Source organism: Mobula birostris, chromosome 10 (assembly GCF_030028105.1).
Source record: "Mobula birostris isolate sMobBir1 chromosome 10, sMobBir1.hap1, whole genome shotgun sequence".
NCBI lineage: Eukaryota > Metazoa > Chordata > Chondrichthyes > Myliobatiformes > Myliobatidae > Mobula > Mobula birostris.
The window spans coordinates 66,357,952-66,385,923 of record NC_092379.1 but is presented as its reverse complement, the minus strand read 5'-3'; the positions used below and the strand labels follow the sequence as shown (position 1 = coordinate 66,385,923).

Here is a 27,972-nt window from a genome sequence, read left to right as displayed (position 1 = left end):
TCCAGCTCAATTCCATGTTTCTTTGAGAGCCACAAGCAAGACTTCAGTGGGAGAGCGGCTTTTTACACTCATCTCAAATTAGAGGAAACTGTCTTGTTTCTCTGTTCTGTGAAAGTCACCTGCATGCTCTTTAATGAGTTTTGCTGATGAAATTATTACCTACAAGGAATTTTACATGGTGCACCTTTATCTCCCATCATTGTTGTAGAATACTTTCAGATATAGGCATTGAATCTTTCTAATCCACTACAAAGAAATCATCACCTCCCTCAATCTTTTGAGTTTCAAATGTTTTTGCAAACTCCAGTGTAGTTCTGATATACGAGAACAGCATGATTCATCAATTTCAAATAGTCATAGTCATACTTTATTGATCCCGGGGGAAAATGTGCTGAGATTAACTGTTTGCTACGAGACACATTGTTGTCCTTGCACTAACTTCCTGGCTTAGGCACATCTACCATGTTTTCCTTTCAATTTTAACCAAGTTTGGTGCCATATACATTGCTTTCAATTGGTATTCTAAATTTGACGTTCATTTCTGCAGGACTCATCTTGTTCAATGTCCTCCTCACCATGGATTCTAAAAATGAACTGTCAAACCACACCATACACACTCTGCTTGCCACACACATCATTTTCTTTTTCAGCAAACTACTATCACCCACAATTCCTGTAACATCTAAGCAACCTTGGCAGTACTTCCTCTCTGCAGATTTTGCACTTTGCTGCACAACCAACATTTGTCTCAGTTTGGAGAACTTTGCGTATCTGTAAACACTTTTGCTACACTGTGGAGCCACTTTCTACAGCTGAATTCACATATTTCACAATGAACATGTCCTCAAAACTGCCAAGTTGCAACCAAACCTTGTGGTTCCATTAAGACTCAGGCAATTAACCCTACTCTTGCTGTGCTCCTTTATCACTGCTAACGATCAATTATTTGATATCTCGGCGAGTTGACAAATGCTCATAATGCTCCTAACGCATCTCCTCAAATTTCAGAGGGGTTTATAGTATAGTACAACAATGTTTACTTTGCTTTGGCCTTTTCTGCCATTGCTAGCATATACCGAGAAGAGCTTACTTCTCAATCTCTGAATTGTTTGCCTGGAAATCCTGCAGCTTAACAGATCTCCTTCGTCCACATGTCAAAAAAAAAACAAAAATCACTCTATATAATAACCATACCTCTACAGTACTGTAGCACATAGCATCGGAAACATCTGTTATAAAAAGTTACTAAAAATGGAGAGAAAAGGGAAACTAGTTCTGCCACTTGTAGAAATGAACTTGTGTACGTATGGCAGATCTCTTACATTTAATAATACTATGGGAGCTATGTATGCTCAAATTAAACACAAAAATATAGTTTTGCATGCCATAGTTCACCCAAATTGCCTCTGGCATGTTTGACCAAGATAGTATTCTCCTTACTGCTGGGAAGTATATTTGAGGATGTAAAGTTAAGCAACTCTTACTTTGTTGTAATGTTATGCAGAATTAAAAATGTAATCAGTTGTCTTTTGATTTCAAATAATAATAATGATTGTTTGGATTGGATAATGAGTGAAATAAGCCAGGAATATTTGTGAAAAATGGCCAAAAAAGAGAATTAGCTTTATTCAAAAAAATTCTTACAAAGCAAAAACTTCCACTAGGAATTATGAAAACCCAAGTAACAATTGTAAATCCATTCAGCTTTTACACAAGTGGTCATGAACAGAACCTTTAATTGATACAACCTTTGTACATTGATAGAGAATACGAAAGGGTTTTCAAAATCACTCCTGAAACACTCATTGAGTACAATGTTGCACATATACTTCCAGAAATAGTAGGGGACAGAGGGTCCAGTGAGATGGAGGAACTGAGCGAAATACATGTTAGTAGGGAAGTGGTGTTAGGTAAATTGAAGGGATTGAAGGCAGATAAATCCCCAGGGCCGGATGGTCTGCATTCCAGGGTGCTTAAGGAAGTAGCCCAAGAAATAGTGGATGCATTAGTGATAATTTTTCAATACTCGTTAGATTCTGGACTAGTTCCTGAGGATTGGAGGGTGGCTAATGTAACTCCACTTTTTAAAAAAGGAGGGAGAGAGAAACCGGGGAATTATAGACCGGTTAGCCTAACGTCGGTGGTGGGGAAACTGCTGGAGTCAGTTATCAAGGATGTGATAACAGCACATTTGGAAAGCGGTGAAATGATCGGACAAAGTCAGCATGGATTTGTGAAAGGAAAATCATGTCTGACGAATCTCATAGAATTTTTTGAGGATGTAACTAGTAGAGTGGATAGGGGAGAACCAGTGGATGTGGTATATTTGGATTTTCAGAAGGCTTTTGACAAGGTCCCACACAGGAGATTAGTGTGCAAACTTAAAGCACACGGTATTGGGGGTAAGGTATTGGTGTGGGTAGAGAGTTGGTTAGCAGACAGGAAGCAAAGAGTGGGAATAAACGGGACCTTTTCAGAATGGCAGGCGGTGACTAGTGGGGTACTGCAAGGCTCAGTGCTGGGACCCCAGTTGTTTACAATATATATTAATGACTTGGATGAGGGAATTAAATGCAGCATCTCCAAGTTTGCGGATGACACGAAGCTGGGTGGCAGTGTTAGCTGTGAGGAGGATGCTAAGAGGATGCAGGGTGACTTGGATAGGTTGGGTGAGTGGGCAAATTCATGGCAGATGCAATTTAATGTGGATAAATGTGAAGTTATCCACTTTGGTGGCAAAAATAGGAAAACAGATTATTATCTGAATGGTGGCCGATTGGGAAAAGGGGAGGTGCAACGAGACCTGGGTGTCATTATACACCAGTCATTGAAAGTGGGCATGCAGGTACAGCAGGCGGTGAAAAAGGCGAATGGTATGCTGGCATTTATAGCGAGAGAATTTGAGTACAGGAGCAGGGAGGTACTACTGCAGTTGTACAAGGCCTTGGTGAGACCACACCTGGAGTATTGTGGCAGTTTTGGTCCCCTAATCTGAGGAAAGACATCCTTGCCATAGAGGGAGTACAGAGAAGGTTCACCAGATTGATTCCTGGGATGGCAGGACTTTCATATGAAGAAAGACTGGATGAACTGGGCTTGTATTCGTTGGAATTTAGAAGATTGAGGGGGGATCTGATTGAAACGTATAAGATCCTAAAGGGATTGGACAGGCTAGATGCAGGAAGATTGTTCCCGATGTTGGGGAAGTCTAGAACGAGGGGTCACAGCTTGAGGATAGAGGGGAAGCCTTTTAGGACCGAGATTAGGAAAAACTTCTTCACACAGAGAGTGGTGAATCTGTGGAATTCTCTGCCACAGGAAACAGTTGAGGCCAGTTCATTGGCTATATTTAAGAGGGAGTTAGATATGGCCCTTGTGGCTATGGGGGTTAGGGGGTATGGAGGGAAGGCTGGGGCGGGGTTCTGAGTTGGATGATCAGCCATGATCATAATAGATGGCGGTGCAGGCTCGAAGGGCCGAATGGCCTACTCCTGCACCTATTTTCTATATTTCTATGTTTCTATATCTTATCTGACTAACAACATGTGACTAACAACTTAGAATTTAATTCAAACGTTTGATTAGTCATATCATATCAATTTGCATTTCTATAAATTATATCACATCTTAGACAGGACTTCTCAATTCTACTAGACATGATAAAATTCACCTCATCTGTAAGTTCTCGTCCCGAGTTTGACCTTGGCCTTTGAGGTCCCATTTCTTCAGTTTCAGGAATACCCGATGGCAACTCACCAGCCTTTTTCCCATTTTCCTGTATTGAAGTTCAAAACAAAAAGCTCCCTCATCAAATGAAAAGGCAGCAATCAGATAAACTCAAGTTTAACATATTTAAAACAAGAGAAAAATCTGCAGATGCTGGAAATCCAAACAACACACACAAAATGCTGGAGAAACTCAGTAGGCCAGGCAGCATCTATGGAAAAGAATAGTTGACATTATGGCCCTTCAGCAGAACTGGAGAAAAAAAGCTGAGGAGTAGATCTGAAAGGTGGGGGAAGGGGAGAAACAAACGCCAGGCGATAGGTGAAAATTGAAAGGGGAGGGATGAAGCAAAGAGCTAGGAAGTTGACTGGTGACAGACAGAAGGCTATGGAAGAAAGAAAAGGGGAGGGAGGAGCACCAGAGGTGATGATGGGCAACGAGATAACATGAGAGAGGACAAGGAGATGGGAAATGGAGAAGGGGGTGGGAGAGAGAGGGATTACCAGAAGTTTGAGAAATCAGTGTTTATGCCATCAGGTTGGAGGCTACCCAAATGGAATACAAGGTGTTGTTCCTCCACCCTAAGTGTGGCCTTATCCCGACAGTGGATCCAAGTTTCACCTATCACCTGCTGTCTCTCTCTCCTTCCCCCACCTTTCAAATCTACTCCTCAATTTCTTTTCTCAAGTCCTGTTGAAGGGTTTTGGCCCAAAACATCGACTGCATTCTTTTCCATAGATGCTGCCTGGCCACCAGCATTTTGTGTGTTTGTGGTATTCACAGAAAAAAAAAGTTATGAATGGTCTGTAATTTTTTTTAAAGAAAAAGATATTTGGCTAATTTCTCTTTATTGCTTGTTAGAAAGGGTTCTGCATTGACCCAGAAAAGATTCCAGACACGATAGAGCACAAAATGATATCTGATTCTAAAATGATTTTAATGGACTAACCCCACTTTAGTAAATATACAGAAAGTTAAGTTTTATGAATTAGCAAATAGTGAAGACAAGTAAGAATTTAAAGCTATTTCCTACAACTGAGAATATTTGCTGATGTGGTCCTTTAGCAATTTCAACAGTGCAAACATGTTTGTAGTGAGACACTGCAAAATTTGGGCTAAACTTGTTAAGTAGCAAGCAATATTAATTACACACAACTGTTGGAACATAATCCTCTCTAACAAGAGTTTGCCTCTGTTTGACGTGACAGAATGGCCACAGGTTAATTCTGCACCAATATTTTTAGTGTCACCAATTACCATAAACTTAGTTAGATTGGATACAAATAATGTGGCGAGAACAGCAGGTCAAAGGGCTGAGTGGTCTGTTAAGTCAATCAGCACTGACTCTCCATAGTCTTTCCAACGCTTACAAGGTGAAAGCCAGGCCTTGGTTTTCATTCAAAAGCTATGGATGTCCCCACAAGGACCACATTTAAGGCTCATCAAGAGCTTCCCATGAGTCGCTGGTAAGGTGTTACATCCTGAACCACTGTGATGCACACAAAGAAGGTGTTCCCACAATATCATTTAGTAGGTTTCCAAAATTCTGATCGAGCAAATGAAATGTTGAGCAAACTAATTCTAAGCCATAACAACAGAAAACAGAAAATGTTGGAAATGCTCAGCAAGTCAGGCCGCATCAGTGGGAAAAGAAACAGTGCTAATGTTTCAGGTCAGAGCTGGGAAGGAAATAAAAGAAGCTTGTAAGAGTGGGGGTGGGGGGGAGATGAATGTCCCATACAGGGTAAAATCAGAGTGACAATAGGGATTAACACTAAACTGAGGTTATCGGGTCAATGAAGAAGTTGGAGAGGATGAGAACATAGACAGAAGAACCAGGCAAAAGAAAGTGGGAGGTATGAAACGCGGAGTACGACAAGCCCAGCACATCAGAGTGGGCATGTCCAGCGGCATATCTAAGGTATGGCAGGTATGGCACGTGCCCTGGGTGCCACTTGCAAGGGGGCGCCACTGAACAGTTTCTATTAAAGACAGACAAGCCATCCTCGGATAGTGACAAAAGAATTTTCTTCAGATGCATGATCTGTCTTTGATAATCATGGGTGAGAAGCACTAGGATGGCCTTATTTCAGAGCATTGTGTAAGAAGACCATGAAATGTTGCTTCACAAAGGAGGAAAGTGCAGCTGAAGAACGGAAGAGACGAACGTTGGAGGCGAAGGAAGCCAAGAAGTTGAGCAAGTTCTTCATGCCCTTCTTTGAAAAGTCCAGAACAAGTAGTTCAACACGTTCCATGGAGTCGCCTGCACCTGCTACAAGCTTGTTAGAATACGAAGGTAGATCAAGTACAAATGCGTCACAAGCCGAGGAGGAAGTCAAGTCAGGTAAATCCGAATATGACGAGATTAAGAGTGAGGCTGCCACAGAGAATGTGGACATGACAGGAGGGGAAGACGATGGTGGTGGTGGTGGTGATGTTGAGTGTACTGACGAGATTGAACCTGACAACACTGAACCTCGTGAACTGGATGGTGTCAAACAGCCTCAAACTGTCGTACCAGAAGTGACTGAATGGCATGGCATTGGACTTCTGAAGCTTGACAAGGATACTGGAAAAGCAATTCTGCCTGACGCGTTGAGAACAGAAATAATAAAGCTAGGTTCAAAATATTTCCCGAACAATGAGGGGCCTTTCCTACCAACAAATAACCGCTCAATGAACAAAACTTGGTTCAAGAGGAAATTGGGAAGTGTCATGGTGAGGAAGTGACTCACTCATGGCTGGTCTATTCCCCTTCTAAAAAGTCTGCATTTTGTATCTGTTGTCTTCTCTATGCTCGGTCAGACCATCAATCCTCATTGGAGCAGGAAAGTGGATTCAACCAGTGGAAAGCACCTGAAAGGATTATTGTTCATGAAGATGCCAAGAATCATCGGGAATGCTTCACACAGTGGAAAGAAATGGAAAGAAGTTTAGCAGAAAACAGAGGAGTTATTGATGCGGTATTTCAGTCACAGATTGAGAAGGAAAAGCAGAAGTGGCGTGATACCTTGACAACAATCCTTCACTGCATAAAATTCCTTGCGACTCAGAACCTGGCTTTGCGAGGACACAGGGAGTCACTTCAGCTAGATGATAACTCCAACATGGGGAAATTTCCTTGGCTTACTGAAACTACTGGCCATCTTTGACCCTGTCATAAAAGAACACCTCACTCATTTGGAAAGTCATCCAGGATCCACGTCTTAGCTTTCACCGGGTGTCCAGCATGAACTCATTCACATGATGGCATTCACTGTTCGCCAGAGTTTACTGAGAAGCATTCGTAAAGCCAAGTACTTGACTCCTGATCAGGCACACCGTGAGCAAATGTCAGAAGTAGTGAGGTATGTGGAAGTTGATTTCGAGAGGAAAACAGTCCATGTTAGAGAGTTCTTCCTTGGTTTTATCCAGATAAGCCAGAAGGATGCTGAGAGCTTGGTTGAAGACATCTTGAAACAGCTAGAGAAGGACGAAATGGGCCTACAAGATTGTTGGTAACAGTGCTATGACAATTCTGCTGTGATGGCTGGACACAGAAGTGGTGTTCATCAAAGAATAAGTGAGAAAAACAACCTGGCAGTGTTTGTGAATTGTGACAACCACTCACTCAACTTGGTGGGTGTACATTCAGCCAAGCAGGATACAATAATGGTCACGTTTTTTGGAACCATCGAAGCTCTCTAAAGAGTCATGAAGGGACTCGACCGTCTTCACAGAGAAATGGACGAAAGGTTCGCTTGTTTGCACGACACTGATGCCAAGTTTGGGTTCGTTCTCGCTTTCGAGGGACTGCGTTATGGCGCCGACAGTCACGACCTAAAGAAGTGCGAAAATTTGGGCAAATTGTACAGCTCTGATATTGATGAACAGTAGCTATATGAAGAAATTTTGGATTGCAGAATGTTGCTATCAAGGCGGGTCAACATGAAAATATCAAAACCTGAAGAGCTTCTTGAAGTTATTGTTCAGTATGGACTGGAGATGAGAGCGTCTTCCCCAATCTTTGCATTGCCCCATCGCAGTTTCCATCGCCAGCTGTGAGAGATCATTCAGCAAGTTAAAACTAATACTTTTGCATTTGAGAGCCTCCATGGGTCAAGGCAGACTCTGTGATCTTGCTCTGCTGAGTGTAGAAAGAGAAGAAACCGAAAAAACTGACTTTGATCACATCATAGACTAATTTGCATCAGTGAAAGCAAGGAAGGTGCAGTTATAATTTTCATGTAGTGCCATCATTTGTCAATTAAAAGATTAATGAGGTTGACTTGTATTTTTGAGCTGATATTATGGTAAAGTTATCTAAAAGATGGGTATCAGATGTTTGGATAGGGGCACAATTTCAGTGCTTGCCATAGGCGCTGTTTTCCATAGATACACCCCAGGCATGTCCTCAACGAAGAGAGAAAGAAGGGGAAAAATAACAAGATGAAAAAGTATTACAGGTGGCTGATATATAGAGAACAGTTTAGTGGAAGTGAGATGGGAAATTAAAGTGTCAGGCAATGGGAAACTCAGCAGCGCTCCTGCAAACTGAATGCACAGTGACCATGCAACGTGTGTTTTGTTCCTCCACTGGAGGAGAGCACATTGGGAACACTAAATCCAGTACTCTGGATTGAAAGAAGTGAAATGAATTACTATTGTCCCTGGAAAAGCTGGATCACTGTACAGTGGGAAGGAAAGAGCCGAAAGGACAAGAGGTGCATTACCTTTGGTTGCATGGGAAAGTGCTCTAAGTGGGGTGGTTGGCGGGAACAGAAGAGTGGACTGAGGCAACGGTCCCTGTGAAATACAGAAAGGGAAGGAGAGGGAAGATGCATCTGGTGCCTCCTCCTCTTTCAAAAGTGGCAGAAATGGCAGATAATCTGTTGAATATTAAGGCTAATGATGTGAGGACTAGTGGAACTCATTGACCTGCTATCCTTGTTCCAGGAGAGAGAAAGAGAGTAGAGGTACAAGAAATGGACGAGATGCAGTCAAGGGCTTTGTTAGCAATTTATTTATTAATTCGAGGTATAGCACAGAACATTCCCTTCTGGCCCAATGAGCTGCACTAACCAGCAACCCACTTATTTTACTGTAGCCTAATCACAGGACAATTTACAGTAACTAATTAACTTACTAACAAGTATGTCTTTGGACTGCGGGAGGATAGCAGAGTCCCCATAGGAAACTTGTGCACTTACGGGAAGAATGTACAAACTTTCTCAGAGGATGCCGGAAATGAATTTTTAACTCCGACACCTTGAGCTGTAATAGTGTCATGCTAACCACTGAGCTACTGTGGTGCCCCATGGAAGAGGGAAGGCTATAGATCAAAAAGAACGCTGACATTTCAGAGACACTTGTTCAGAAAGTCTTGCCATCAGAGTAGATACAATGAAAATGGAAGAACATGGAGAATGGAATAGTTCTTTCCGGAGGCAGAGTGAGATCAAGGCAGCTGTGGGAGGTGGTGGCTTATAAAGATACACGCAAGTCTGTAATGGATACTGGCAGTTAGCCTGTTTCCCATGTGCCCTCAGACCAACCTGCTGTGGTATGAAGGTGCAAGTAGATCATATGCCCAGGTAAAGGTAAGTCTATTGGAACCTGGGAATTAGGAACTGTCAAAACTGTGGAAGGCATTGGAAATGTCATAGATACAAGTGGGAAGGGACTGGACAAGAGGTGAAAGGAGAGAGTTAAGGTCGGAAGAAATTAGTTTGAAGGCAAAACAAGCTAAAAGCACAAACCTGCTTGTGGATTTTAGGCAGGAGATAGAAACAGACTGTTCAGCCCTGGCACGTGATAATACTGGAACTCTTGGAGGAAGATCTCATAAGGAAATGAGGTTCATGGCTGTTCGGACAACAATGGCACAATGTTCGGTGGTGGGGTCATGATCCAAAGGGAAATACAGGGAGCTGTCTGAAAGCTGACATATGGCCTCTAGTGTGGTCCACCAGGTCCAGCAGCACCACCCTGTTAGTGGGCTTGAAGATAATATCGGGGTTGGTTCTTGAGTTGGGTGCTGCATATTTAGGATGGATCAGGGTAGAGTGTGGGAGGGGAGTGGAGGCAAGAACAGACTGAAGTAATGGGTTTGCCTGGACAGTTTTTTTTCTACATTCAGTAACTTCTTCAACTCTATTCACTTTCTGCAGATCAATGGTGTTGCTGAAGGCACTCACATGGGCCCCAGCTACGCCCATCTTTTTGAGAGATATGCAGAACAGTTGGCTTCATTTCTACCACTGGCCCACTCACGCAACTCTTCCTGGTACAATGATGACAGTGGGACATGGACATGTCCCTCGGTTGTTAATCCAGACCCATAAAAATTCAAGTAGCAACCACACATGCTACTGTATCCACATCTCTCCCAGTGTTGACCAGTCAATCAATTCTCATTTTCATAGTCTACATTATATAAGCATACCAGGACACATCATTGCAAACCAACTCCCTCCGACAGCTACAGTGACTTGTTCACAACACACAGTTCATAGGCTATATTCCGTGGGCCTTTTCTTCATCACAGGTGTTCTGACAAAGTCAGTTTCCATATCAGTGCGTTGTCCTTTTACTTCTCATCCAGCATAGCTGATTGTTTCGCTCTGGTCTTTATCCTATTTCCTATATCATCTGGTATGGGAATTTCAAGGCATCTGACCACAAGTCCCCACAGAGGACTGCTGAGAGAATCATCAGGGTCTCTCTTCCACCCATCACAGATATTTACCAGGAATGCTGCATACACAGGGCCCTTAGCATTTTCAATGATCCCTCCCATCTGTCCAACAATCTCTTTGACCCCCTACCATGAGGCAGGAGGTCATAGCATTAAGAGAAGAACCATTAGGATGGGAAACGGCTTTGAATCACTTCACACTTTTCTGGATCGACACCACCTGCCACTTCTTAGTCCAGATCTGCCTCTTATCAATATTCCATTGTAATCTACAGCAACCTTCTATGCTATCCACAACCCCACCAACCTCACTAACCCACCCTTCCCCTTCCTCATCCAATTATAAAAATCACAAAGAGCAGGTCCCAGAACAGATCCCTGCGCAACACCACTGGTCACCAAATTTTAAGCAGAATATAATCCATCTACTATCACCCTCTGCCTTCTGTGGGCAAGCCACTTCTGAATCCACACAACCAAGTTTCCCTTAATATCCTGTCTCCTGACTTCCTGAATGAGCCTACAGTAGGAAGCCTTGTCAAATGCCTTACTAAAATTCATATAGACCACACTGCTATTACTTCATTGAAATGTTTTGTTACTTCAAGGAATTCAATTAGTTTCATGAGGCATGCCCTGCCCCTCACTAAGCCATTCTGACTATCCCTAACCAGACCATGCTTCTGCAGATCCTAACTCTAAGAATCCTCCAATAGTTTACCCACCACTGATGCAGGACTCACTGTCTATAATTCCTAGGACTATCCCTATTACCTTTCTAGAACAAATGAATAACATTTGCCACGTTCCAAACCTCTGGCACTACTCCCATAGACAGTGAAAACACAAAAAGTATTGCCAAAGGCACAGCAATTTCTTCCCTTGCTTCCCAAATAATCTGTGGTACATAGTGTCCAGCCCTGGAGACTGATCTATCCTATGTTTCTCCCCACAAAGGTTCCAGCACATCCTCTCTCTTAACATCAACATGTCCCAGCATATCAGTCTGTTTTACACTGTCTTCACATTCATCTCTCACTGGTGAATACTGAAGCAAAGTATTCATTAAGGATCTCCCCTACCTCCTCTGACTCCAGACGTTTCCTCTTTTATCCCTGATTGGTCCTACCCTCATATTAGTCCTCCTGTTTTTCATGTACATGTAGAATGCTTTGGGGTTTTCCTTAATCCTACTCACCAAGGCCTTCTAATGTCCTCTTCTAGCTCTCCAAATTACATTCTTAAGGACCTTCCTGGCTACCTTGCAACTCTCAAGATCCCCGCCCGACCCTTGCTTCCCAATCCTTATGCATGCTTCTTTATTACTCTTGACTAGATATTCCACATCTTTTGTCAACTCTGGTTCCTTCAATCAACCATCCTTTCCATACCTCACAGGGACAAACCTATCCAGAATCTCATGCAAGTGTTCCCTAAACAACTTCCATGTTTCTGTTGTGCATTTCCTCGAGTACATCCATTCCCAATTTCCACTCCCAAGTCTCTGCCAAATCACTTCCTAATTTACCCTCCCCCAATTAGATACTTTTGCATACTGTCTGCTCCTATTTTTGTCTAAGGCTATGGTAAAGGTCAGGGAGTTGTGGTCACTGTCTCCAAAATACATAATTAGCTTGTTCAATTTTTTCAATCTTGTGATTGATAAACTAAGCAATTTAGAAGCTCACCTTGAAAAGAGATAATACAAAACTCAACACCCACTACAAAAGTGAAGTCAGTTGTTAGTAGTACAAGTTGATCATGAACAAGCTTTCAGACCCCAGATTCCCAGTTTCTATTGCTCGTGTACACTGCTGCCTCACATTGAGTCCGGGATTTTATACTTGTTCTACATGTTGACCCCTTTAACATATTGTTTCATTGATTTACACTTGTACAACTGCTAATTTGCAAAAGTAAAATTTAGCCTGAACTAAACATGGGGTGTATAAACATCTTCAGGTTTGCAGTCATGTGAGCTAATCATTACAATCATGTTGGCCAATTGACAGAAACAACATATGAAAATTTGACTTGGGGCAGAGAAATTATTTCCATTGCATAAATATAATGTTCTGATAAAATAAATTGATTGCAAGAGATGATTCACTGAAATATGTTAAAATAATTCAATTTGTTAGATCAGAGTTAATCAGTTATAAGCATCTGGACCACCTCCAAATATTGAAGGAAACACGTTAAAAGATTTATTTATTTATTTTTAAACACAAAGGAAAAAAAATCAAATTTCCATGCACGCAAAATGCTGGAACTCAGCAAGTTTCTTGAGTGTGTCTGGAATCTCTTCTGGGACTAGACAGAACCTTCCTAACAAACATTAAAGAGAAATTAAACAAATATCTTTTCCTTTGAAAAAAAATTGCCGACTATTGGCTCAACAATCTTTCATAACTTTTTTTGTGTGTGTTACTTAAGATTTCCAGCATCTACAGAATCTCGTGTTTAAAATTTACAATTATTAGTGTGGACAAAGGCAGTCCAAGTTAGTTATCAAAAATGCAAGTATATACAATATTCCTGATAAACAACATTAGTAATATAATCAGACTCATCTTGTTAAAACCTACTGTCCTAATCTTTATACGTTCCATAAATTCACCAATAATACCACTATTGCAGGTAAAATCAACCAGCTGTGCATTTGTACTTTCAAATGGCATCAGCATGCAAGCTGCTCCACATTCACAAGTCTAAGCCCACGTACTAATTAGTGGTAAGCCTCATAAGCATAAACTGAAAAATGGTTACTTCAACATGCTCTGACTTACCAAACAGCTTCAATAAATCAGAACAATTTTCTACTTACCTGTGCAGTAACAACTTTGTCTCCACTAGTTGCGCTTGCAAGATCTAAAGAATGTTGTAGTTCTTTGGTTAGATTTTCTATAGCTGTATTGGGACTCACGAGACCAACAGATGTCTCTGAATCAGGAGGACCTATTTTTAAAAAATTATACCATTTAACAACTAGACATTTGCATTCCAATTTCTTGTATCATTGAATCAGCATTTAAATATTAGTGCAGCAATCAAACTCAATGCCTCAGTTTCAATGGAATAAATTACATCTATAGTTCAGTGTGAAGAAAAATATTGAATTACTTAGCAAGACTGGTGAAATCACTAACTATCCAAATCTAACAGGTGTTGCACTTCCAAAAAGGTTTAGAAATCGAAATGGCAAAAGAAGCTTCTTTAAAAGAAAGATTTCAAATGAAAAGCCTTTGAGTGAAATCGAAACTTCAATTAGTCCAATGTTGGATTTAATTTCGGACACTGTTCAGTTGTGACCTTCCAATTTTGCAATGTGCGCATTATAAATCCATTTGTTCAGAACATTCACAACAAACCAACATTAGTAATACAATCAGAGTCATCCTGTTGAGAATGAAGTAAAAACTCAGTATGTTCTCATCTTTGTATATTATATTAATTCTCAACCGACACCACTGTCGTTGGTAGAATTTCAGATGGCAATGAGGAGCCTTGCAGTAGTGAGATAGGTGAGTGGTGTCACAACAATATCAGTGAGACCAAAGAACTGACTGTGGATTTTGGGAAGGGGAAGATGAGACAACACATACCAGTCCTCATTCAGAGGTCAGCAGGGCAAAGTTGCTGGAAGTCAACATCTCAGAGGGTCTATCCTGAGCCCAACAGATTGATGCAATCATAAAAGCAGGCATGCCAATGGCTCAACTTCATTGGAAATTTGAGGAATTTAGAGTCAACAAAGCCTTACAAATTTCCATAAATGTGTGGTGTAATTCGTTCTGAATGGTTGCATCACAGTGTGGTATAGATTCCATACACAGAGGGTTGTAGACTCGGCATCTCCATCACAGGCACAAACCTTCTCAACCATGAAGGGCGATCAAGAGGAGGTACCTCAAGAAGTCAGCGTCCATCATCAACAGCCCTCATCATTAGGACATACCCTTTGGGAGGGGAGGCAAAGGAGTCTGAAGAAGCACATTCAATAACTCTGCAATGGCTTCTTACCCTCTTCCATCACATTCTGGTACAGTCCATGCACACCATCTTGACATTCCTTTGTTTTTACATTATTTACTTGTTTAGTTGATAGATTTTGTGGCTTTGCATTGTACTGCTGCAAAACAACAAATTCCATGTTGTATCAGTGATAAATCTGATTCTAAATCAACATTTATTCTAAAATATTCCTGCCAATTCTACATGATATTTACAGACATCCTTGTGCATTTTATGAGGAACTTTAGGATAGTATGTTGATTCTATTGCAATTCTACAAACACAAATTATTCTGTTATCCAATTCCAGATTCAATATACACTAGTTTGTTGCCATGAATGGTGAGAATTAGCCAGCTAGTAAAATTACATTCATGTATAGCCTCAGTGTCAATTGGAAGTCTGGCTTGTTTTTATGGGACCAAAACCTGTTTTGAATTTGTCATATTGTGAAAAATAATCACTGAACCCCAACACCAGACCTCCATTAATTAGCCTTTAATTAATACATACTAAGATTGTCCATATTATATTTTTTTATATAGTTTTACTATATTTGCTACATTTGAATCTGGAAGTTCCCCTAAACCTACAAGACTTCATGTAAAAAAGTTTCCTGCTTCCTTTTAAAAAGCAAAATTGACCACCATCTAATCTGCACTCCAGAAAAAAAATTTTTATTAACCAATGTTTGCCACATGGAAGTAATACTGATCCAGAAACTGATTAAATTTGTGATTTGAGCTTTAGTATATTTGTGACCTTTATACCCATTTGCTTACATAGCAATTTATTTCTTTGGTTCTCGTGGATTTCAGAGAAATTTGGTTTGGTCAGTTTCAAGAAGGTTGTAAAGACTGTAGTATTATACCCAGTGCTCAGTACGAAAACTGTGAGTACAAATGACAACAATGGGAAACAGAAGAGATGATTAGCTTTATTGGTCACATATAATTTGAAACATATAGCGAAATGTGTCGTTTGTGTCTAATCAGTGAAGATCGTGCTAGGCAACCAGTAAGTGCTGCCAATCTTCCAATACCAACATAGCATGCCCATAATTTACTAACTCTAAGTGTACATCTTTGGAATATCGGAGGAAACCAGATCACCCAGAAGAAACCTATGCAGTCAAAGAGAATGTACAATTTCCTTACAGACAACAGCGGGAATTGCACTCAGATCGCTGGCGCAGTAATAGTGTTACGTTAACCTCTACTGTGCCATCTCATTTGGCAGGATAAAGCCTGATGGAACCACGTATAGCACAGAAAACTGCAGAATCCATCAGAAAAAATGTCAAATTCTTAATACTTCTGACCTACAATTAATTAAGACTTGACTTTCAAAGGGTTATTGTGAATGTGAAATTGTTATATACAATAACTTATTTGTTACTTGTTGTAGTGTGTGGATATCCTCAGGGTGACTGGCTGTACTGTGAACCTACTTTAGTTTTGGAATAGTAATTCTTTGGCCCAATCACTTGATGGTTGGTCTACATGAAGATGCTGAGCCAGGTGATTAATACACAAGGAAAGGTCCTCCATTAATACGAGGGGAAGGGCTGGAGATGTTCAGCTGATTTGGGATGTACAGTAGCTCTCCACCCGAGTTTTTGGCTAGATCGTTGTACTTAAATTTCTTCGGTGAGGCTTAAACTTACAATCTTTACATACAAGTGAAAATGGTACTCTTTAAGCTCTTGTGCACTATGTGCAAAGATCTAGCTAAAAACTTGGGTGGAGCTACAGTACATCCCAAAGCAGCTGAATATCTCCAGCCCTTCCCCCTCATATTATTTCCTTGTGTGTTAAACACCTGGCTCAGCATCTTCATGTAAACCAACCATCAAATGATGGGGCCAAAGGACAACTATTCTAAAACTAAAGTAGGTTCACAGTACAGCCAATCACCCTGAGGAAATCCACTGACTAGAATAAATAATGTTTGCATGCGTAAGTACAGAAATGCCAAAGCTGTCAATAATGAAAGACAACAGTGGCAGATATTTCTTTACAAAACCCAGGCTATTATCTGATCAATACTAAAGTACTGTCTGTGAGAGAGTGCAATATGTACTCCACCCCTCATACCCTCTCCATGAACTGTTTGTTCTTCTGCCATCAGGCAAACATTACAGGAGCATCAAAACTAAAACCGCAAGGCTACTAAACAGCTTCCTCCCACAGGCAGTCAGACTGCTAAATAGCTGCTCTACCTGACTCTGCTTTGGACACTTTTAACTTGCACTGGACACTTATAACTCGATATTAACTGACATGTGGCTGTTGTGTTTTACTATTTATTGTTATGTTTATTACTTAGTGTTGTGTTTGTTATGTTATGATTGCACTGCTCCTGGGAAACGCTGTCTCATTCTGCCCTGCAGAGCTGATGTACGGTTAGAATGACAATAAAGTTTTTTCAATCTTTGAATCTTGAATCTTGAAATGTACATCAATAGTTACTAAGTTTTCCTGTGTCATCACAAGGTCACAAAAACCAAGCCAGTCATTCTCTCGTAACTTTCTCTGGCCATCCTGAAGTTGGAACGAATTTTTAACATCACAAATTACATTCCAAAAAAGTTAGGTGATAAAACCAGCCACATTCAAAGTTTATTTGATTTCTGCCTCAAATACATTTAAAGCACCCTGTGCATTGGTGCTTCCTGCCCTAAGAGCAAATGCCAGAATATGTCATTGATCATGCTATCACTATGCTCATGATTGCTAATCTAATCAGTCTGATCTCAAATTATCAAACTGGATCAGTCCTGCTTTCTAACAAGGGGCACACCAATCCACATTATTAGGTGGATGCCAGATAACAACTGTACTGGCCAAGGATACAACTTGTTCTGGGGCACAAGTCTCAGATACCAGTGCAAATATCATTCTACCTTTCTCTGAGAGTGAGGTTCTCAGCACGAATGAACATCTGGCCATATTAACCATAATACAATATCCAAGACTCAATCATCAGATTGGTATTTCAGTTCCTCTACAGAAAACAAACCAGTTTTTTTTTTAAATGGTAGAAATCTGTTAGCTTTAAATTCATATACAAACTCAGAGGAATCAAGTCTATGATCATCAACTCTACCCAATGTACCCAAAGCATATCAAGATCCTTCACCTTTAAGAATTCAAAGCTTCTTCCTACGCAACAGAAATTAAACTCGTATGTTAAATTAGTTTTGTGAAGAGTTCTGGAAAAATAAAATTATTTCACCCTGGCATTGCATGCTTAGGACAGTGATTACACAAAAATTATTTCAGCACAATGAACCAAAGAAATTACTCATTACATACACAACCAATATTTTGCAAATCAGGTTGTCAGCAAGAAGGGAATTAAAGTTCAAAGTATGTTTCATTATCAAGTTACATATATGTAACCATTATACAACCCTGAGATTCAAATCTACAGAATAGTAACCATAACAGAATCAATGAAAGACCATCCAATTAGGGCATTCAACCAGAGTGCAGAAAATAACAAACTGTGCAAATGCTAAAAGAGGAAACAATAATATCAATAATTAGCAATAAATATCAATAACATGAGAGGAAGAGTCATTTAAAGTGAGTCCATTGGTGTGAGAATATTTCAGTGATGGGGCAAGTGAAGTTATACCCTTCGGTTCAAAAGCCTGATGACTGCGTGGTAGTATCTATTCCTGAACCTGGTGGTGTGGATTGTCACCTTGTCGTGGTGGAGAAGCTTGTGTGGCCGAGAGCAATGCTGCCTGGAGCTATGCTCCTGGTAGGGTCACCCATGGCGGTAAGGTCGAGGGTGAGGTCCCTGACAAAGAACAATCCAACCAAGACCTCAACGGTGGAACAGGTGGACAAAGTTACTTCGAACTCAACAGCTGTGAAGGCGGAAGAAGGCTGCAACAAATCCATCAGCTCCAATCGTCGTGCCATTGGAATCAGTTGGTTGATTTGTGAACTATCATGTGCTTCTTGGAGTGCAACATCAAATACACATTAAACAAATACCCGCACAGGCGTCTTCACTCTGTGGGCCACTTCTTCAGAATGAAGACTGTCATCCTCGACCTCGAGGGATAGCCACGACAACGACGGTGTGAGTCCTGAGGCTCTTGTACCTTCCTGATGGCAGCAGTGAGAAGAGAGCAAGTCCTGGGTAGTGGGGGTTCCTAATGATGGATACTGCTTTCCTGTGACAGCATTTCAACAGTTGTGAGGTCTTTACCGGTTATGAACGGCCATATTCCTGACTTTTTGAAGGATTTTCCATTAAAAGGCATTAGTGTTTCCATACCAGGCTGTGATGCAACCAACCAATACTTTTCACCAGACACCTGTAGAAGTTTGTCAAAGTTTTAGATCCCATGTCAAATCTCCACAAATTCTGAAGGAAGTAGAGACACTGTCGTGCTTTCTTCGTAATTGCATTTACGAAGGACAGGACAGGTCATCTGAAATAGTAACACCTAGAAATTTAAAGTTACTAAACCTTTCCACCTCTGATCCTCTGATGAGGACTGGCTGATGGGCCTCTGGTTTCCTTCTCCTGAAGTCTATAATCAGTTCCCTGGTCTTGCTGACATTGAGTGGGAGGTTGTTATGACACCACTCGACTTTCACTCTCCCTCCTATAAGTTGAGTCATCACGACCTTTGATTCGGCCTACAATAGTGCTGTCATTAGCAAACTTGAATATGGCATTGGAGCTATGCTTAGCCACAGAGTCATAAGTGTAAAGCGAGTTGAGCAGAGGACTAAGCACACAGGCTTGTGGTGCACCTGTGCTGATGGAGATCGTGGAGGAGATGTTGCCAATCTGAACTGACAGAAGTCTGCTATTGAAGAAATCCAGGACCCAATTGCACAAGGAGGTATTGAGGCCAAGGTCTTAACCTTATTGATTAGTCTTCAGGGAATGATGGTATTGAATGCTGAACTGTAGTCAATAATGAGCAACCAGATGTATGTATCTTTGCTGTCCAGATGTTCCAGGATTGAGTGAAGAGCCAATGAGGTGGCATCTGCCATGGACGTGTTGCTCCGGTAGGCAAATAGGAGCGGATCTAGGTAGTTTTTCAGGCAGGAGTTGATATGTTTCATCACCAACCACTCAAAACACTTCATTGTGGGTTTAAGTGTTACTGGGCGATAGTTATTGAGACAGGTCACTATGCTCTTCTTGGTCACTGGTGTATTTGAAACCTGCTTGAAGCAGGTGGGTACCACTCACTGCTGAAGTGAGAGGTTAAAGATCGCAGTGAACACACCAGCCAGTTGATCAGCACTGGTCTTTAGTATGTGACCAGGTATCCCGCTTGGGCTGGATGATTAATGTGGGTTCGCCTTCCTGAAGACAGCTTCGCTCGTCAGCTTCAAAGACTGCAATCGGTAGGATCATCAGGGGATTGAGAGTCAAAGTGAGCATAGAAAGCATTGACTTTATCTGGAAGTGAAGCCCTGCTGTCTTGCATATCACTTGATTTAACTTTATAAGAGGTGATAGTATTCAAGCCCTGCCAAAACTGTCAAGCATCCTTTGTTGTTTCAAGTTGGTTCAGAACTTCCACTTCACCCTTGAGATGGCTACAAGGCAAAAGTGGTAGAACTGACACTGTAGAAATGATAACAGCACGTCCCATCTCCAAGAAATAATGAATTCCTCCAAATAGACAGGGCGAGAATATTCGAACAGATTATAGGTAAAAGACTGGTCCATTGTGTAAGGAGTGCATTAATTATTGGTTGAGAGCTGTTTATAACTTGTATTGACAGCAATTAAAACTGAAGACAATAGTAAATGGAAAACCACTTAATTATCATGGTGCACAATAGTAGTCTCATCAGTAATGGAAACATGATAAATACCAGATTTTACCAGAAAATACTAGATTTTTCTACCATGATTCATGAACAGGATGGAGCTATCAAGATACTAATTGTTTTGTTGAAAGTTACTCAGCACAGTAGTTAAGAGTATTCCAAAATTGTCTCCAGACAAATAAAACAGCATCAATTAAAACCAACTGTAAAACAATTAAGTAGAGAAATTTAGTTGTAACCACTATGGGTTACAAATACCCATACAAAAACAATTAAATTATTGACAGAACATTTTAAACTTAATCATACAAACATATCAACCCTGCATTATGTTAGTACCCTCTGACAACACCTTTTCAGAGGAGAGCTACAATTTTTGTCTTGTTCTATCGGATTATTTCTCCTTTCAAAGGGTACAGCTGCTCAACTTACCTTCAAGACCCAAAGGACTGTGCACATCCAAGGAAGTTTCACTTTTCTTCTTTCGAGGAGGGGGAGCAGGTCGTACAGGTGGTGGTGGCCGTGGTGGAGGAATACTTGATCCTGGTGGTGGAGGCCGTATTGGTGTAGGTTTCTTGGTGCTTGCTACTATGTCAGGTTCCATAGTTATCTGCCTTGGTGGCTTTGAATCTTGTAACTGTTCCACTGCAAGCACATCTTCCAATGCGAAGTGATCTCCTGAAACATGTTCCAAAATATCTGCTTTGTCTCTTTTGACCTCTGATGGCTGTTTTGAAGATGGACTACATAGGCAGTCCACATTGGATTTATCCGGACACACAGCATTAACACCTTTTGATTCTGCATATGCATCAGTACATGACACCACTGAGGAAGTTTCTAAAGATGACAGAGCTGTCTGAGCATCTGGCAGAACTTCTGTCTGCTCAGTTTTTACATCCAAGTTGCTCTGCTCTGTCAAATTCTTTGGCTTTGCACATAGTGGCTGATCGATGTTGAAAAGTTCAGTAACGTTGCTGAGCAGATCAGATTCAGCTGAAACAGTAAATGTAACCCCATCAGGTTTTGAACTGCACTCATCTTCACCAGTTTCTGAGGACTCAGCTTTCAACCTATCCTTCTGTTGGTCCTCTCCCTCCGGCTGGTTAAGAACCTGCCAAGAATTAAAACTCAGATGTAACCATAGCTCAGAGGAACATACAAAAATCACACAGGTTTCTAGAGAACTAGATTTTTTTAAAGAACTTTTGCAATCCAATTAAATAATATTTTAAAAATATACACACACACACACAGCTTATAAAAAGTATTTACCCGCTTTTAATATGACACACCAAATCATCACTGCTGCAGCCAATTGGTTTCAGAGGTCACATAATTAGTTAAATAGAGATCTGTTTTGTGCGGTCAAGGGGTTTAAATTGATTGTTGTAAAGATACACCTGCATCTGGAAGGTCCAACAGTTGGTGAGTCGGTATGCTGGCAAAAACTACACCATGAAAACAAAAGAACACTCCTAGCAACTCCGTGAAAAGGTTATTGAAAAGTACAAGTCAGGAAATGGATACAAGAAAATTTACAAGTCACTGAATATTCCATCAAGAAATGGAAAGAATATGTCACAGCTGTAAATCTGCCAAGAGCAGGCCATCCTCAAAAACTGAGTGACTGTGCAAGAAGGGACTACTGAGGGAAGCCACTAAGAGACCTTTGACAACTCTGTTGGAGTTACAAGGTTCAGCTGCTGAGATGGGAGATACTGCATAAACAACTGTTGCCCAGGTGCTTTACCAGTTGCAGCTCTATGGGAAAGAGGAAGCCACTGTTAAAAAAACTCACATGAAATCTCAGCTAGAGTTTGCCAGAAGGCATGTGGAAGTCTCTGAAGTCAGCTGGAAAAAGGTTCTATGGTCTGATGAAACCAAAATTGAGCTCTTTTGCCATCAGACTAAATGGTGTGTATAGCTTACGCCAAACACACCTCATCAAAAATCCACCATCCCCACTGTGAAGCATGGTGGTGGCTGCATCATGCTGTGGGGATGCTTCACTGCCACAGGGCCCAGAAGGCTTGTGAAGGTAGAGGGTAAAATGAATGCAGCAAAATACAGTGAAACCCTGGAGGAAAACCTGATGCATTCTGCAACAGATCTGCAACTTGGGAGAAGATTTGTTTTTCAGCAACACAATGACCTCAAGCATAAAGCCAAGCTGGACAGGATTGGGTTAAGAACAGCAAAGTTAATGTCCTGGAGTGGCCAAGTTAGAATCCACACCTCAATCCAACTGAGAACCTGTGGCTGGACTCACGATCCCCATGCAAGCTGAGAGAGCTTGAGCAGTTTTGTAAAGAAGAATGGGGAAAAATTGTAGTATCCGGGTGTGAAAAGCTGATAGAAACCTATCCACACAGACTCAAGGCTGTAATTCTGCCAAAGGTGCATCTACTAAATACTGACATGAAGGGTCAATACTTGTGCAATCAATTATTTTGTGTTTTATATTTGTAACTAACTTAGATCACTTTGGAGAAATCTGTTTTCACTTTGACATGATGAAATCTTTTTCTGTTGAGCAGTGTTAAAAAAAAGCCAAATTAAATGCACTGTGATTCAATGACATAAAACAATGAAACATGAAAATTTGCAAGAGCATTTTTTAAATGCTCTAATTGCCCTGATAAGCAATCTTTCTGAATCTCTGCAATCCATCCAATGAACACTTCCTGTCAGTAAAGAGCACTTAAGGACACTTCCAATAGCCTGCAAAGGAATGTAACTCTGCCAATTGTGCCTTCATTTCAGTTACAAGTCACTGAGAAAATACATTTAATTGCTACAAAAGAGAAGTGAGAGATCCTCCATAAGCATTCTTTCAGTTTTATACCAAAAATTACTCTTTCAACTTTATAACCAGAGACCAAAAGTGAAACTTCACAGCAAAACCAGCCCTGGTATCAGTTAAGACAGGGCCTACACCTTTTGTTCACTTTGCAAATAAAGTACAACTTCCTTTTGATTGTAGTATACTCACTCAAGTCAAAACTAAAGGCAGCTGGTCCATAAAAACATGGTAAATATTTCAGATATTGTACATATATATCACATAGTCGTATTTGCCACAAAACTCCACATAATATTTATCTGAGGTATACACTTATAGAAAAGAAAGGAAAGAAAGAACAAGCAAAAGGAGAAAACTATGTACAAGTAGGGAGTGATCTTTTTTTACAACATATTCATTGACTTGTGAGAATAAAATCAGGCCTATGAGGTGTTACGTAGTTAAACCATTTTTCCCAGTATGAATCAAATTGTTCCAACTTATGATTAACAGATGCTGTTATCTTATGGAAATGTTTGTTTGATGATGAACTTCAATAAAAAATAAATTACAAAAAAAAACATGGTAAATAATTTCAGGTGCTTTTTTTTGCATGACTTGTGTTTCAGCAGTAGACGATGATTTATGTTGCTGAACAGATGATGGCTATAATTGCCAAACTATACCTAGCTCACATAGCTTTCCAATTTTGAGTTTTAAAAAATACAAACCCATGAACTCCAATGAGTGGTTAAAATTCAAAGGATTAACAGCTTTATTTGGAAAGTATCAACCTTTACCCTGGTTGACTCGGAGAGAAAAGATTCTGGATAAAGCAAGAACAAGAAAAACATTGCACCAGGCTTAAGTCTGCAACTAAGTAGCAAAATACTATCTCCAGTCTTACTTTTACCACATAATAGGAGATATATTATATCATGACAGGGGATATACCATGACCACACCTTCGCTGTTGAATCTATGCCAACTCATTTGCCCTGTAACCTCTTTTCCTCCCACATTCTCACTTCCTCCCTCTCTGCAGTCCAATGATTATAGTGGCCAATTAAATTGCCAATCGTATATCTTCAGGTGTCCCTGGAGACACACCAACTCCACGCAGGAAGCACTGGAGATCAGGAATGAACTTAGCTTGCTAGATACACGAGGCAGAAGATAAGCCAGCTGCGCCACTGTGCTGTACAATGTTGCGGTGTAAATACAGCTGCAAGGAAGGCATTTTCAGTACTACCACTAGATACCACCTCCACAGGTTAATAATAAATCATTGCCATAAGCTTGGATGTGTTGCTTGCATGTGGTGATGGTCACTTCCCAGAGAACAAGAGATTACTCAACAAGGAAACAGTAAGTGGCACATCTCTGAATCCCACTTTGTTAAGTACTGGGACTGATATAGAGTTTTGACCTAAAATGCTGACATCTTCTTCCTCCTGACAGATGCTACTCGATCTGCTGACTTCCTCCAGCAGACTGTAGCTCGGGATTCCATTATCTGCACTCTTACGTATCATACATTATTTACTGTACAATGCACTTCCCTCAGAATATAGAATCAATTGTGGCAAAATAACATTTGATGTATGTCAAAATATATGACATCTACAGTACTCACTTGCATCTTGCCCAATGTTCAGAATTAGATAAGTTTAGATGGTAGCAAGTGAGGAGAAATGGGGAAAGCAACTTTCCAAAGAAATCTGCTTGTGCCTAAGATGGTCTAAGGGCAAATAGTTTTAAATGCTGATTGAAGTGCAAGTTTGAGTAAGTTAGTAAATACATCTAAATGTTACTGTCTTTTCTTTGTATTTGCAATAGTTATTTTGGGTAGCTATTCAAGTTACTCATTTCATATAGCCATTGTTTCGGAATAATGCCCTAGGTACCAAGATAGCACATAAGGGTCAAAATTCAAATGAAAATTCTGAATTGAAAATCCAGACTCAAGTGTTCACAATTCATTTGATTTGAAGCATTTTATTTTTACCTCAATGAGTCTAGCGGGGAACACTGAGCAACAATCAATAACAGGAACTGATTAACCTTTGTAAGCAAGGTCTGTTAAGGCCAGTTGTATCATTTCCAGAGCTGTTCTGAACAAAGAAACTGCACAGAAGCCAAGAATAAACCCTTGAGATTAGTACTGAATAATTCAACTCAGCTGTGGAGTACATGTGCACAGTTGAGTTCAATTTAGACTAGCAATTAATTGCATTTGGAAACCTGTGTTTTGTATATTCTTGGTTTGCAAATATTCATACAATTTCTTGAAAGCATAGTCACATTCTGAAAAACTGAAACAACTTTCATCATTAATTGCTTCTGTAATGTCAAGTCTATTTTCTTGGCTCGTGCTAACAGGCATCCATTAGTCTCGTAAGACCATGGATTTGCACCTTGGAAGGTTTCCAGCGTGTGGTTAAGTGCCTTGCTCAAGGACACTACACGCTGCCTCAGCTGAGGCTCGAACTAGCGACCTTCAGATCACTAGACCGATGCCTTAACCACTTGGCCATGCACCAACACCTTAGCTACTGCTAAGTCAATGTTTTATTAACTGAATGAAGCATCTAACTAATTTTGCATCTCAAGTCTTTTTGAAGGCACAGTTGCATGAAATACAGCGATACAAGTAGCATATGCAGGCCATGATCAAATTATTTTCTCAGTGTCTCCTCCTTTTGCAGGTGGAATCTTGATTCTGGACTCTGAGCATCAAACTAATGTGTGCTGTTATGATTCTGTAGCCCCAAGATCAAAGCCATTGTGACCAAGGAGGTCATTTACATTCTGAAACTGCTTCATTGAAACTGTAACACCTCATGTGCTGGTTATGGAAAACAAGAAAATATCTGTGTAAGCACAGGCAAAATAACTAACCTTATCTTTATAATCCTGTTCAAATGAAAAACCTTGATGTTTTTGTGCTTCATTGTTTATTTTATCCTGAAAAGGAAGAATAAAGGTGTGATACTATCATTCACCACAATCTAATTATCCAAAATATGGATATGAGGCAACAATACCTTTGATGCATTATATAACACTTTAAAATGTTTGAAAATTAAATGAGGGAGAGCTTAATGTTTCCACATTTGATTTAGAAGTGAGTTTCATCTGAAATTAATGAAGAAGGCTGCCATTGCACTATCAGAACACATAAATAATATCTTTACAAAGGGCTAACAACATTAATCAAATGCAATAATTCTAATAATATAGCTTTCATAGTTCAAATTGTGGATGGGGAGGGAAGTGCTGGCAGGACCATAATCATTTTGAACAGCCCCTTCAGTGATTTAAAGGGTATAACTGATCAAAGCCAACCTTCTAATCCAAAACATGAGCATTAAATAAGCTAAATGAAGAGGAAATGACAGTCAAGATGTGAATTAATATACTGCATATTGAATAGCATTTCTGGTGTGGAAGTGAATTCTGAATCTTTAACAGGATTAACCTATTCTATACAGCCATGGCTATCCCAACTCCACTGATGACCTTTGATACCATTGCTGAATATTATGCCCAGTTAGTAAACAAGTTGTATTTAATGCAGTAAAACATAAAATTGTTTCACAGGAAAGCTGTCACTGTACCACTCAACAGATATTAGGCTAGGTAGGTCTTGGGAGGAAAGGTAAAAGAACAGATTAAACCTGGGAGGGGATTCCATTGCGAGGAGCTGCACAAACCATCTCTGGTGAAGTGATTAAAGCTACAGATATGAAGACATCATAACTAAAGGACAAGGTTACTTCAGGGGGAGTTTGCAGGCTATAGAAGAATTATGACAAAATTCTGGAGTGTCTGAAATCATGCTAAACCAGAGCCAGATGAAGGTCATCGAGCACAGTGTTGCTCATTGAATAGGACTACCTGAGAACTAGGATGTGGGTAGAAGGTGTTCACAATTAGTTCAAGTGTCTGGAGGATCAAGACGAAATGTCAGTGTACCGTAATAACCAATCTGGTATTAGCAAAGTCAGGACAGGATTTCAGGTCAATCCGAAGTAGTAGTCTTGAATGACAAGGATAGGCACAAGTTCTTCCCAGGATCAATTATAACAACATTGGTGGTGTGGTTCTTCCCAGGGTCAATTATAACAACATTGGTGGTATGGTGGAAAACTTGAAAAGTGGGCAAAGGATTGGCAGATGGAAGTCAAACAAGTGAAGTAAAACCAGGGTAGGACACACACATGGTCTGTGGAGTATTGTCCACCAGAGAGACATTTGTGAACAAGTGTATAATTCTCTGAAAGTGGTAACACATGCAGACAGGATGGCGAAAGCAGCATATGGCAAGTTTGCCTTCATCAAAAAGATGCACTGATTGCATGAGGTAGGACATCATGTTACAGCCACACAAAATGTTGCTGAGACAACACATGGAATATTGTGTGCAATTTTTGTTGCCATGCTACAGGCAAAATACGATTAAGTAAGAGAATACAGAAAAGATTGATAAGGAGGTTGCAGGGATAGGATGGTCTGAGTACTAAGAAGAGATTAGGTAGCTGGGACTGCTGTCTCTGGAGTAAAGAAGGTGGAGTACCTTTTCAAAACTTAGAAACTCATGACAGACATACATAAAAGTGTATGATCACAGTCTTTTTCTGAGGATACTCAGCATACATTTAAGATGAGGGAGCAAGATTTATAGGAGACGCTGAGGGGCAAGTTTTTCCACAGAGGATGGTGGTTATGTAGAGGCAGATACAATTAAATGTTAAAAGATACTTGGACAGCTAAATGGATAGTAAAGGTTTAATGGTATATGGAACAAACACGGGCAAATGTGACTAGCTCTGCAAGGCTCTTTGGTTGGGAAAGATAAATTAGGCTTAAGACCTGTTTCCGTGCTACATAACTCTAAGACATTGGACCAAGAAGAATGCAAAGTCAGTGCCACTAAAGGAATGAGTC

At 40.4% G+C, this 27,972-nt stretch overlaps 1 protein-coding gene across 3 annotated transcripts in view; it reads right to left on the bottom strand.

The window, feature by feature from the left end:
• wdr44 (WD repeat domain 44) overlaps positions 1-27,972 on the bottom strand; it is an 80,690-nt gene that overhangs the window by 30,329 nt on the left and 22,389 nt on the right. For 2 of the 3 annotated variants that reach the window (XM_072270385.1, XM_072270386.1), the window contains exons 3-6: positions 25,924-25,989; positions 20,670-21,351; positions 13,230-13,360; positions 3,671-3,775 (exon numbers count right to left, since the gene is read on the bottom strand). In XM_072270385.1, the coding sequence (XP_072126486.1) occupies positions 3,671-3,775; positions 13,230-13,360; positions 20,670-21,351; positions 25,924-25,989 (984 nt within the window). The remainder of the gene's footprint in view (positions 1-3,670; positions 3,776-13,229; positions 13,361-20,669; positions 21,352-25,923; positions 25,990-27,972) is intronic. The other variant, XM_072270387.1, reaches the window with a different exon arrangement.